This window comes from Oryza sativa, chromosome 10, assembly GCF_034140825.1.
Source record: "Oryza sativa Japonica Group chromosome 10, ASM3414082v1".
Lineage (NCBI taxonomy): Eukaryota > Viridiplantae > Streptophyta > Magnoliopsida > Poales > Poaceae > Oryza > Oryza sativa.
In genome coordinates this window covers 17,645,101-17,658,124 of record NC_089044.1, presented here as the reverse complement: position 1 = coordinate 17,658,124, position 13,024 = coordinate 17,645,101, and the positions used below count along the sequence as shown (strand labels likewise).

Here is a 13,024-nt window from a genome sequence, read left to right as displayed (position 1 = left end):
AAATCATCATAAGTAAAAAAGACAAAAAGGGAGATATCATTGTAAAGTGCTCAATAGTAGGGCTTCTTTCAAACCCCAATTTTTTTTTTCAAAAAAATGAAATTAATTTAATTCCAATAAAATCCCCCTAAATTCCAACCACACGCGCTTTGATTTTCTCGTCAAAACTCAAAAGCCGAGATCCTTATCCAAAAACCCCTCTTTTGCTCCCATTTCCGGAGAACCCCGGCCACGAGCCCACGATGGCCACCCCCTCCACCTCCGCCTCCACCTCCGCCTCCTCCGTTTTTCCCCTCACCGGCGCCGCACGCTGCCCCCGCGCCACCACCACCTCCTCCTCCTCCTCCAGCACGCGCGCGTTCTCTCTCGCCGAGCGGCGCCGGCGGTCCGAGGGTGGGGCAGGCGACCGCTCGGCAGTCGCGGGGGTGGTGGAGAAGGGCCCGCGCCTGGCCTACCTGCAGCAGTACGAGGAGCGCGCGCGAGCTGCAGGTTTCACCGGTGTCGCGGGCACCGTCTACGACATGGTCGCCGCTATGCTTTCACCCGTATGTGCACTCCCCTCTCGAATTTTCAATGCACATTGCGACTAGAGTAGTCGGTATGTTCGATGAAATGTGGAATGTGAGTGTCCACTTTCTGTGCCTGTGCTGGGTGATGCGGAATCGAACTTTTGGCAATTATTGGCCAAGTTTATGGGACGAGCCCACAAATTGGGTGCCCAAAATTTTTTTTTCTTCAAAAATCTGGCGTTGTTTCGCTAAGTACATCGAAATTATTTCAGGAAATAGATCGAAAATGTTTTATTCTTTTAAATAGCTGGAAGACAACAAACCACCTCATGAAACATTTTACTACAACGTATGAAACAACGGTTTCCAAAAATTGGACGCTGTTTCTTATAAGAACAATGTGTTTCAATAAATAGTGAAAGAATGTTTCAATTCTTAAAAGAAGTGAAACACGATAAGATCGCTAGATGAAACAATTTAGTTCAATGTATGCAACAAACGATTTGAAGCCATTACAACACTTAATCCCCGTGTACATCAACAACCCACGTGTCCATTAAGATGAAATTATTGAACTATATCAAAAATCCACTGCAACTTTTGATCCATACATAATGAAACATCATGAATGCACTAGCTGAAATATTATTAGTGTAACGAAAAATGAAACGATATCCTTATAGGGTGTTTCCGTTATATCCGGGCGTCTGTTACAACGGGCGTGCGTTGTGGGGACACGTGGTGGGGGCGTGGGCGGCGGCTGCGCGAGGCGCTCGACACGCGTGCGCACGTCGAGCGCTCGAGCGCCGGCATTTCCGAACTTTGTCTTACCGACCTTTCATCCCATGATAGTTTACTTTTGTTGGTTTTGGTCTGTGAAAATATTCAAATCTTAGGATCACCTTGGGTGTGCATTTCCTCTAGTGAATACCCCTAACCATTTTTTTAATCAAATGCTAAATGGACAAATTTAAAAGAAATGACAGAATAGTTACAGGTACTATTAAGCAACCTGACATGTGGATGTGTGTTAGTTTTGGAATCTCATCTGTAAGTTAAGTGTGGTCATGTCCTTTATTTTGGTGATGGATCTAAGATTATGGTAGGACCGATATGTTCTAACTTTGTAGCAAGTGCTTAATTACTATTTCTGCAGAACTTTCTTGCTCTCATGGATAATCGGTATAGTTGATAAATAAATGTAAAGATATTTATTCTATGAGATACATTCACAGGGTTTATAAAATGTTAATGATATATTTATTTAATACAGATGCAATCTCTTAGAAGGGAGTTAAGTTCTGGGGTGCACCCTTTACACGGAAACTTTGTGGCTTTAGTGCATGTTTTTGCCAAGAATGATCTTGCTACCAGGTGCATGGAGATTCTTGCTACTATGGAGAGGTATAAGCATAATATTCGCAAGGTTTGGTTAGTTCTTGTAGATTCTTGCTTTTATTTTTTCTGTGAAGAAAAAATAGCAAACTTACATGTTCTGATTCAGGATAATTGCCTGTATTCAGGTTAGCTTCTATAGAGGTATTTGGAAGATTCTGTGGTTTGGTATTTCAATCTTTGTTTTATAAGATTTCCCCATGGAGAACTTTAATTACTATGACTGCTGATATATTCTGGATTTAAATAACTAGGAAGGTAGCCCGCCCATTCGCATGGGCACTTATCGTGGGTTACGTTTGATAAATTTATAATAGTAAAAGGTAGCCCGCCCATTCACACGTGCACTTATCGTAGGTACGTTTGATAAATTTATAATAGTAAAATATCAACTGTATGGCAACTTCCATTCTTTAAAATAATGTTTCTTCACAAATTTTCTTCATCTGTATTGCTTAGATAATTTTCGTTAGCTTTATACAATATAGTCTTTAATTCATCTCTGTGACGATTATTTGTTAAGGAAATATTTCTAACAAATTATGTGTAAATTAAAAATAAGGTGATTTTCCTTTTTTTTAATTGAATGTTTAGGGACTCTTTTTTTAACAAATATTATACATACATACATATATGTCAGCAATTAAAAAAAACGCCCTGGCTGGACGAAGGATGGATCAACGCCGGCGCCTAAGAATCACTATGAATCGATCTTGTAGAGAAAGTGGAATGGATGCCTCTCACAATGGGTGGAGGTGAATTCTCATATATATATATATAGTTGAGTTACACTTAATTGTTCATAAGACCAAGAGTCACACTTAATGCTAGTGGTGAGTTACACCAAAAGCTATAAGTTAGATAAGACCAAAGGTCTAGAAGATAAACAACCTAAGGACTAATAAATAATCCTAATACCCGCCCGCAGTCGCAGCGGGAGGATCACAAACGCAAAGACTGGACTGAAAATCCGCATCGGAGTATGCCGTCAGGGTCTGAATCGTGTCGAAGCCGATGTGGAGGCCAGTGGAGAGATTTCCCTTAACGTACCGGAGGATACGCTTGACCAAGTCTTCCGCTGATCATGCATGAAGAGGCAGACCTGCTGAACGACGTATGCCAAATCCGGTCGAGTCAACGTGAGGTACTGTAGAACACCAGCGATGCTCCTGTACTCCGAAGGGTGGGCGACGGGCATGCCGTCTATGGCGGAGAGCTTGGCACGAGTGTCGACTGGTGTCGAGGTAGAGTGGCACTCGGCCATGCCGGTCCGCTGAAGAAGATCCACAACGTACTGGCGTTGCGAGAGTAAGAGGCCGGCAGAGGAGCGCGTCACGGAGATGCCGAGGAAGAAGTGGAGGTCACCAAGGTCTGTCATGGCGAACTCGGAGTGGAGGCGTGCTGTAAGCTGCTGAAGTAGTGATGTGGTCGAAGCAGTGAGGATGATATCGTTGATGTACAGCAAAAGATAGGTAATACGATCTCCATCTTTGTATACAAAGAGAGATGTATCGGACGCCCAAGGCATAAATCCCATCTATCGAATGTACGTGGCAAACCGTTGGTACCACGCACGGGGAGCCTGCTTTAGTCCATATAGGGACTTCTGCAATAGACAGACAACATCAGGGGCAGCAAGGTCAACAAACCCGGAGGATTGCTGACATTACACGGTCTTCTTTAGGTGACCATGAACAAATGCGTTCTTCACGTCCAGTTGATAAATTGGCCAAGCACGGGATGCAACGATGCTGAGAACAACCCGTATTGTGGCCGGCTTGACAACCGGGCTAAATGTCTCGTCGTAGTCGATGCCATGCTGCTGCGAGTAACCACGGACCACCCAACGGGCCTTGTGACGGGCAAGAGAGCCGTCAGAGTGGAACTTGTGTGTGAATATCCACTTGCCTGTAACAATGTTGGCCCCAGGGGGGCGAGGAACAAGACGCCAAGTGCCGTTGTCGACCAACGCCTTGTACTCGTCAGCCATGGCAGTGCGCTAGTTGGGATCAGCCAACGCATTTCGATAGTTGACGGGAACAGGAGAGGCAGTAGCGTGGGTAGCCGTGTAGGTCACCCGGTCAACCGGCCGTAGGGAGCCAGTCTGGGAGCGCGTCACCATGGAATGCGGTTGAGGAGCAACAGCCGTGGCAACCACATCGGTTGAAGATGATGACGATACCGTCATGGTGGCCTGATGGGTGTAGACATGGCGGAAGGGTGAGACGATGGTGCCGGCTCGGGTGGCACTAGTCGACGGGGTAGCGCCGGTTGAGGAAGCGCCGATCAAGGGTGCCCTAGCCAATCGTGTGCCGCTTGCCGTGGTGACGGTGTCGTTCGGCAAGCGTCGGCCGAAGAGGGGAAGGTACGGTTGCTCAACCTCCATGGAGGGAGCCACCGTAAGGTGTCGCGGTTGCTCAACCTCCGAGGAGAGAGCCACCATGAGAGGTCGCGGTTGCTCAACCTCTGATGAGGGAGCGAGCGCTGGAGGGAGTCCCTGCAGCAAAAAGTCAAAAGACAAGGCAACAGGGGGAGTCGCCGCGAAGGGAAATTGTGATCTGTCAAACACGACGTGGCATGAAATGATGATGCGGCGAGTGGAGAGATCCAGACATCGGTATCCCTTGTAGGAGGTCGAGTACCCAAGAAAAACACAACTCGCTACTCTCTCTCTCTCTCTCCTCCCGATCTCCCTCCACCTCCTAGACCGGGGCCCTCCTCTCCTCCTGATCTACCTCCTACATCCCCTATATCGGCGCCCTCCTCTTCCTTTCCCTTCCTTTTTTTCTCTCTCGTTTTTCTCTTCTCTCATATCAGAGCTCCTCTCTTTCCTCTCACATTTTTTTCGCTCTCAAGAAAACCATCTTAACCTAGAAAAATTTAAAATAAATTGGTGAATTCAAAACTAGAACCCATAATCTCATGGCTCATAGCTAGCTCTCCTAATCAAATCACCCTATGACACTATGATTAGAGATCATTGTTTGTTTACTCTGTATGTCTGCTCAAATTTTGTGAGAATAAATCAGTTATATTATTGTAGGATGTTACTATATCAATCACACCTTGTTACAATGATTCGGTCGTAACATTATCATAGAATGACAGCAACAAGATACGTTACTGCAAAAATTGTAGGTCGTTATTGCACTTTCTGCAGTAACACATGATGAAAATTGCAGTAGCAGAGAGCGTGTAACAGTAACAGTGGTGCTACAAATAGAAATGCTTGTGTAGAGCTCAAACCATTTAAATTTCAATCTTTAGAGAGCAATATCTCTCACATCATATCTTGTTTTTCTAATCCATTTGCACCATGACGTTATTTAAAAAGTGCTTAACAAAACTAGATCCATCATGACTATTTTGTAACGTCATTACTGCGAAAGTAGTCGTGTTACTACACATTGACTGTCGTGTTACTACGCCGTTCCAGCAAGACGAGAACTAAAAAATGTGTAAATCTCAATCTTTAGAGCACAATATCTCTCACGTTATATATTGTTTTTCTAATCTGTCGTCACCGTAATGTTCGTAAAATAGCACTTAACAAAACTAGATTCATCATGGCTATTTTTTGATGTTGTTACTGCAACAAAGTAGTCGTTTTACTGCATGATGGTCGTCCTGTTACTGCGCAATTCTTACGAGACGAGGACGTAAAGAGGTGTGTGTGTGGGGGGGAGTTAGTGGGCGGGTTTGACCGAGGTCTGACCGGCGGGAGCAGGCTTTGACCGAGGTGGGAGGTGGGTTTTGGGCTTTAGCAAGGGTGCGGAAGGTGGGGGTTGGCCCATGAGAGAAGGGGGGGGGTGTAGAATAGGATATAACTATTCTACACCCCCCCTCCCATGGATCAACCCCACCTCCCACCTTGGTCCAAGGGCGGTTAAAGCGTCCTCCCATCGGTCAGACCCCGGTCAAACCCGCCTACTCACTTCCCCACATCCACCTCTTTGTTGTCTTTGTATCGCAGGTATTGCGCAGTAATCGAAAAATCATCGTGTAGTAACATGACTATTGTCTTGCAATAACGTCGTTATAATGTCATTAAAATATAGTGATGATGGATCTAGTTTTGTAGAGCTCTTTTTTTAAAGCACTATGGTGAAAATGGTTCAAAAATATAATATGTGATGTGAAATATTATTGTTTAAAGATTAGAATTCTAAAAGTTCACTTGTACTTAGCTTGCTACTATGTACTCCTTCCGTATTCCGTATTTTAATGTATGACGCTCCGTAGTTACAATCGGGCTAGTGGGATGCATGACATAGATCCATCAAGAAAATATAATGATGAGTACTTGATGCATATAGTATGTCGTTATATTGTTCAATTGTGGCAAAAAATTAATTAGCAAAATAAAATGGCCAAAAGTCTTGCCAAGGATTAATGGGTATTTTTAAATAGCAAAGTAAAAAACCTAAATGTATAGCCAAAATTCTTGCCATGGATTAATGGGTATTTGCACCGTAGCAAGATCATTGGTTGAAAATATTTTTGGTGATTTGTTTTCATATCTATGTGCCATTTATGATTCCTACACCTCAAATAGATACTAAATAGTTTTGAAAAGAAACTCGAAATGGTTTGAGAATGTTCTTTTTTATCCAAAATACTACTAGGCGCCGCCCAGTAGTTTTAATTTATTAAAGCAAAAGCAAAATTACAAAAGAATACATGAAGAGTCCACAGTCCCAGATATTACAAAGTTTGTAACCAGGAAGAAACCGAATTTAAAAGAGCACCATTCATCCTACAAAAATGCAGGAGAATTTCTTCCTTAAAAGACCTAAGCCAGTTTTGGACCAAAGGAGAGATATTTCTGAAGATAAGAGCATTCCTCTGCTTCCAGATATGCCAACAGGCGATGGAGATGACCTCAAAAAACCCTGAAATGGTTTGAGAATGTTAATCTCACACATATTAAAATTTGAATCATACCTACTTGAAAGAAAATCACAACTAAGTTAGTTCATTTTTACGTTTATAGATTCAAATTAGCGTGTTTATTTGCCAAGTGATATAATGTGAAATTATTTTAACATGTTTATAGCCTATTAATGTGAAATTATGTCACATTTTTTATGAAAATTCATATTGCATGCAAAACATAGTAAATAAATTATTCTTTTATGTTGAATTTGTTCACGGTTGAATTTATAATTTTCTTTAGCTTTGATGCTATCGATCCAATTTAATTTTATAAAATTATTTACAATGATATAATATTTGTTACGAAGTTTTTATAATGCTTTTTTATTATTTGGTTCGGTGAAAAGGACAAGGTCTATGTCTGACCACATATTTTTGTACATGGTAAAATATGAGCAATATTGATCTTAAATTATCGGTTTATTATAAATAACAATATAATTACAATAAATTAAAAACTGAAAATATTGCTTAGACATTATGGTTATTTAACTCATTATATTTTCCATTGAATTTTTTAGGCAATATTTACATTCAATTGCTAGCTATTTAAATAGGAAGATGTGAGAAGGGGCGAGACAGAGGGGAGATGTGCGTACAGTCATGTACGTATGTGACTGTGGGGTATGTACTTACGGGGACGTAGGGGGAGGGAGGTGGAGGTAGATGGGATTTGTTTTTCCTTTTAAGGATTTTTTCTAATGGCTAAAAATAAAAATTAATGATAGGTCCACCAAATTAATTGAAATTTGACGGTTAGGTGTTTTGTTTGCCACGTGGCATCACATGAGCGTTTGTAGGGGTGCCACGTGGCGGCTTAGGAGCGTTTGTAGCAAGTTTAATAGACTTTTAGTATATAATAGATAGATATAATGAAACTATAAGCCTGCTTAGGTACCATACACGTGTAGGCATGTTCTTGGACTTGCATGGGTGTTTTCATAAACATGATTCATTCATCTATCTTTTCAAATCCAATTGTAACTTTTTCACCGTTTTCAATTTCAAACCCAATCTTATTTGGGATTTGTTTCCTTATTGCTAAGGAAGGCAAAGCATCAAGAGAGAACTAGAGAGCTCTAGGCGGAGGATGTTGCTAGCTGCAGGGGCTGCTGTGTTTCTTTCTTGGCCTAATCTGGCAGCAAGTGAGTTGTCCTTCCATATTAATATATTAGTGTAGAGTGGTACAAGTGTGATAATACTTGACTGTAGTAGCACTCAGACTTGTGAATGGTTTGTTTGGTCAATACCATGTGCCTGAGTGCCATTCTGATGTGGTATAGACGCAGCAGAGGCTAAGAAAGGGTTCTTACCTGTAACCGACAAGAAGGATGGATACTCCTTCCTCTACCCATTTGGATGGCAGGTAATAAACCATCATTGCTAAAGGTTCGCATGATGTAAGGTTGCATTTCGATTCCTTCATTTCATTGTGAGTTTGTACTTATCCAGGAAGTGGTTGTTCAAGGGCAAGATAAGGTTTACAAAGATGTCATAGAGCCTTTGGAAAGTGTGAGCGTCAACACAATTCCAACCAGCAAGCAAGACATCCGTGAACTTGGTCCTCCAGATCAGGTTTATTTTTTTTTCTTCTTTTCGTCAAACATTTGGTCATGTCTCTGCAGTTGTATGGTGAGAAGGTGCAAAATCTTATCCACCATGATTTGTATTTAGGTTGCTGAAGCTCTTATACGAAAGGTTCTTGCCGCACCTACGCAAAAGACAAAGTTAATTGAAGCAAAAGAGGTGCCTTTTTTATCCAATTGTTCGTGCAAGATGTCACGCAATAATGCAATTCAGAATTTCTAATCCACCTCATTCATGTTGAATTGTCCAACTTATGTATTTCTAGTAAGTAGAGCCAACAGGCTATCAGCCACCATTTATTGAAATTGCCATGTGAAGTAGTACTAATGTGGAGTAAAAGTGATCATATCTACATTTATCATAAAACACAAATACACAGAATATGAGAATGCCATAAATGTATTTTTGTTTGACACCCCTTTATTATCTCTTATGTTATTTCCAGTTGAAATGAAACTGCATCTGCCTACTTTTGCAGCAATCTATTTTATCATCCCGTAGCATTGCAGGTTATTTTATTTGTATGTATATATACCGGACCTTAATCTAAGATCAAAAAGGTTATTTCTTATCCCTAAATGATATGCATTTGCTGCATTGTGTTGTCCTTTTTTGTTGTTTTTGAAGTGATCTTTTTATTCCATATTCTAAAAGTTGTAACACTTCGCTAGTATACATATCACCTAGAGAAAAATAAACACATTGTAATGTCAAACCTTCATAAAAAATTGCAGGCTATCTAGTACTTCTCTCTGGGTTATAGGAATCAAATGACAACTTGTTGACTATTCTCCATGTTCCCTTTTGCAAAGGGAAATATCTATTACTCCTTGATTATTAAACTCATAAGATCTGTCTCATTGCACAGAATGACGTTGACGGAAGAACTTACTACACTTTTGAGTTCACAGCTCAAGCTCCAAATTTCACCAGGCATGCGCTTGGTGCAATTGCCATTGCAAATGGTATTGACTCCTACCAGACATCTTTTTTCTCTCAGCAAGATGTTCTGCTAAAAGTATTGTCTGCTGTTGACATATTTCCATCGGCTTATTTTGTTTCTACTCTTGCATCCATAAAGACTGCGTAATGCTGTGCTAGTCACTGTTATCTATTGTATTTTCATTGTGGATTTGATTTGGACTTTGCAGGCAAATTTTACACGTTGACAACTGGAGCAAATGAAAGGAGATGGGAGAAAATCAAGGATAGGCTACATACAGTCGTCGATTCCTTCAAAATCGAGGCAAGAGTATGAGGGAGGTGGCGAGGTGTGACATATATCGTGCTGATTTTTCCTGTTGGTTTTCTTCGTTTCAGGTGCTCCAACTGGTGTGGTTCAATGGTAAATGTCGGAAACATGGATTTTACTGATCTGTTTTGTTTTGAGATGTGTGACACGACTTCAATTTGTACGTATATACATCTTCCCAATGTCGATCCTGATCCTTCTATTTGTATGTACTGGTGAGGTTAAGAAAATATGTAAATGATCCTTTGAATCGCAATGTTGATTATAAGGGCCATCTGTGAGAGTAAAATCTATACTGGGTTTTTTTTTTCTTTAACCACGAGCCAAATATCTGGATTTTATTGGCTCAAATAATGATATCGTGATATTTGATGTAGTAGTATAAAGTAATATATGATCCATTTATGTCTTCAAGCTGAGAAACCAATCCTATCTTTTAGGTAGGATTTAGTTCCAAATTTAAGTGGATACTAATTGAATGGGATGCGCTAAAATGCATCCCTCACATATAGTAGTAAATTTTTTACTACGTGTTATATATTCTCAAATACCTGATAGTAGTATTAAAAATTTTGCTCATAGGTTTAAAAGGGGGATTTGTGATGATCACGGTCAACAAAAAAATTACTAACATTGGGTGTGTTTCTTCTATATCTACGCTATGGTTTACCAACTACAGTCCTACAAACCTTATTCGTTAAATCCGACAACCCAAATCAATCGCATCGAATGGTCAAATGGCCTCCACGTCCCCGGACCCATTCCATCCTGAACAATTCCTTTCCATCTAGGGACAATTATCGCTACCCACGTCAGTCCCACACGGCCATACTCCCATCCTTCTCATCGCCGCCCCCTCTGCCCTCCATGCTTGCTCGCCCTAGTGCCGTCACCGATTCACCGTCACCTCCTTCCTGCCATGCCGCCCGCCCTACCTAGCCTGAAGCCGCCATCATCCTCCAGGAAAGTCTCCACCGGGTTGCCTTTGTCGGGATCCTCTCCACCCGTGACCACGCCTGCGTGTGGCGCCGTCTTAGGCCTCTCGCAATGCATCTAGCTGGCGCGTTACCTCGCTGATGTAGAGGAGAAAAAGAGGTGGGTCTCGTCCCCTAGCAAGGTTTGTGTCTCCCAGTTAGGTGCCGAGTTCCTCACGCCCGAAAAGGAAAATGGAAGCGGTCCCCGCTGCTACTCTCAAATCTTCCCCATTCTTCTCTTCTTCCCCGCCAACCCGCCACCATGCCAACATCCGAGTGGGCTTGGAGCTCGCCGGCGACACTACCAAGTGCCGACGAGGAAGGGGAGAAACCGAAGAATAGGAAATAATGGCAGAGGGCAGGTCGGGTCACGGCGATGGCGAGGGAGGAGAGGGCGGAGAGGAAAGAGCGAGGAGAGGACTAGCAGCTTGCCAGATCCGTGGTGCCAAGCTCGCCGCCGAGCTCGTTGTCATCTCCCGCTCCGGTTCGCCGAGCTCGTCGCCATCCCATGCTTCCGTGCCGCCGAGTTCGTCGCCGTCCTCCGCTCCCGCGCCGTGGAGACAAGACCGAGGACACAGTCGCCGCGTCCCCAGCCTCCACGGCACCGTCGCCGGAATCGTCGTCGAGACACCACCTTGGCCTCCTCGATCCGTCGCTGCATCGCTGCGTCCCCAGCCTCCACGGCACCGTCGCCGGATTCATCGTCGAGACACCGCCTCGGCATTCTCAATCCGCCGCCGCGGCGCCGCGTCCCCAGCCTCCTTGCCCACCGCCGCTAGCCGGGAGAGGAGGGGCACCATGGATCTGTCGTCGTCCCCCCTCCACCGCTTGCGCGCCGCCGAACTCGTCGTTGAGCTCTCGCGCCGCCGCCGTCGCCCTCTGAGGAGAGGCCGGTGAACTCTCGTGCCTCCGCCGTCGCCCTCGTCGCTGGCCGGGAGAGGAGGTACCCCGGCGAGCTCTCGCGCCGCCCTCTGAGCCGCCGGTTGGGAGGAGGTCGGGAAGCTGCCGGCCTGCGTTGTGCAGTTGTGGTGGCCTGGGGACGGAGAGATTTAGGGATAAGGAGAAATTTTATACTACTTTCTAGATTTTAGGGTGTTTAGTCTAAATTTTATATGTTATGTAGTTTGAAAACATGTGAGAACTAAAATAAAAGATGACAAGGGCTGACATGAAAAACTAAGATAACTCTTGAAGCAACTTTGCACTGTGGGAGAGGTGTGAGCTTAGCCTGAGGTTCCTCCTTTTGAGTAGCTTGCACTGTGAATGCCCTTAGGGCGCTCACAATGCATACAGTTGTCATTCGGGCTATCCACGTCAAGACTCCACCACGCTCTCTGTGGTGTCCACCTCGAACAGTGCTACATAGCAGCAGAAATAGGGAGAGGCTAAGAACTCGATGGACAATTCGGTGATGACACATTTGATTACCTGATGGTATTTCTTAACGATATTACTAGAAATATGAATTCCAGCAATAGCACAGAAATAGCCTTGGTATATTTATGGTCACAGAAGTAATCTGCAAGCGCACGGATATACCATTTTAGCATTTCACCCGGAAGTATTCCAAGGTATCGTATTTATTTAATCTCAAGGGAAGATTTATAAGAGAGAACTATGCTAACAATTTATATACTTTACGTCTAAGCTGGGGTTAAATCATATATATGGGTAGAGTGACACGAAACAGAAGAACATTGATTCTCTCATTCATAAATCCTAGGCTATGTGGAAGAAGAAATAGAAAAGCAATCAATTTCTATACTTCTAATATACACTCAATTCTAATCTACATCTACTAGTATACAATTGTGCGGCCCCCTAACAGTGCATTTCTGGTGTTTCGAGAGACCACCCCGGGTTGCTGACTTTCTTACGACAACCTGTCATGGCCGTCCACCCGGGGCTAAATACGGAGAAGTACACTCCCCAGGGAATTGTCTTCGGAATACATATTAACATGAAGGAATACCCGTACTGAGCTATCACCATCAGTGGCTCACCTCTACTATCCCGCAGCATATATGTCCAAATAATGATATTTAATAATCTAAACACCACGCCCACATTATTAAATACTACTCTATATCCCCATGGATGACATAGAGCAACCGAATAATCGGACATTAAACCCACACCACTGCACCTCTCTCTGGTAGGCTAACCACACAATTATAACGACATAGATATAAAGTAAAACCGATACTCAGAAAAAGTAAAGTACCGAGAATATATAAAGAAAATATTCTGTTATTTTCGAAAGTCTTACAAAAGAGGAAATAAAAACTACTAGAGCCATACCCGAATTCCCCCCGAAGACTCGAGGACTCCGAAAGCTATTATATACTACTCCACTTAGCACAAGAGCACTA

General features: G+C 43.1%; 1 protein-coding gene across 1 annotated transcript; it reads left to right on the top strand.

The window, feature by feature from the left end:
* The first annotated feature begins 227 nt into the window (after nt 1–227).
* LOC9268431 (psbP-like protein 1, chloroplastic) lies at nt 228–9,967 on the top strand. Its single transcript, XM_015758694.3, has 9 exons — nt 228–545; nt 1,783–1,913; nt 7,890–7,984; nt 8,123–8,205; nt 8,292–8,414; nt 8,514–8,585; nt 9,295–9,391; nt 9,578–9,672; nt 9,747–9,967. Exons 1-9 carry the CDS (start codon nt 243–245, stop codon nt 9,798–9,800), a joined length of 1,053 nt encoding a protein of 350 aa, XP_015614180.1. The 5' UTR covers nt 228–242; the 3' UTR covers nt 9,801–9,967.
* Nucleotides 9,968–13,024: the final 3,057 nt, after the last annotated feature.

Coding starts and splice junctions, on each gene's coding strand:
- LOC9268431 (XM_015758694.3), top strand. CDS start 243: ATGGCCACCCCCTCCACCTCCGCCTCCACCTCCGCCTCCTCCGTTTTT. Junction 1,914..7,889: donor ATTCTTGCTACTATGGAGAG/GTATAAGCATAA, acceptor TTGCTAAGGAAG/GCAAAGCATCAAGAGAGAAC. Junction 7,985..8,122: donor TTGGCCTAATCTGGCAGCAA/GTGAGTTGTCCT, acceptor GATGTGGTATAG/ACGCAGCAGAGGCTAAGAAA.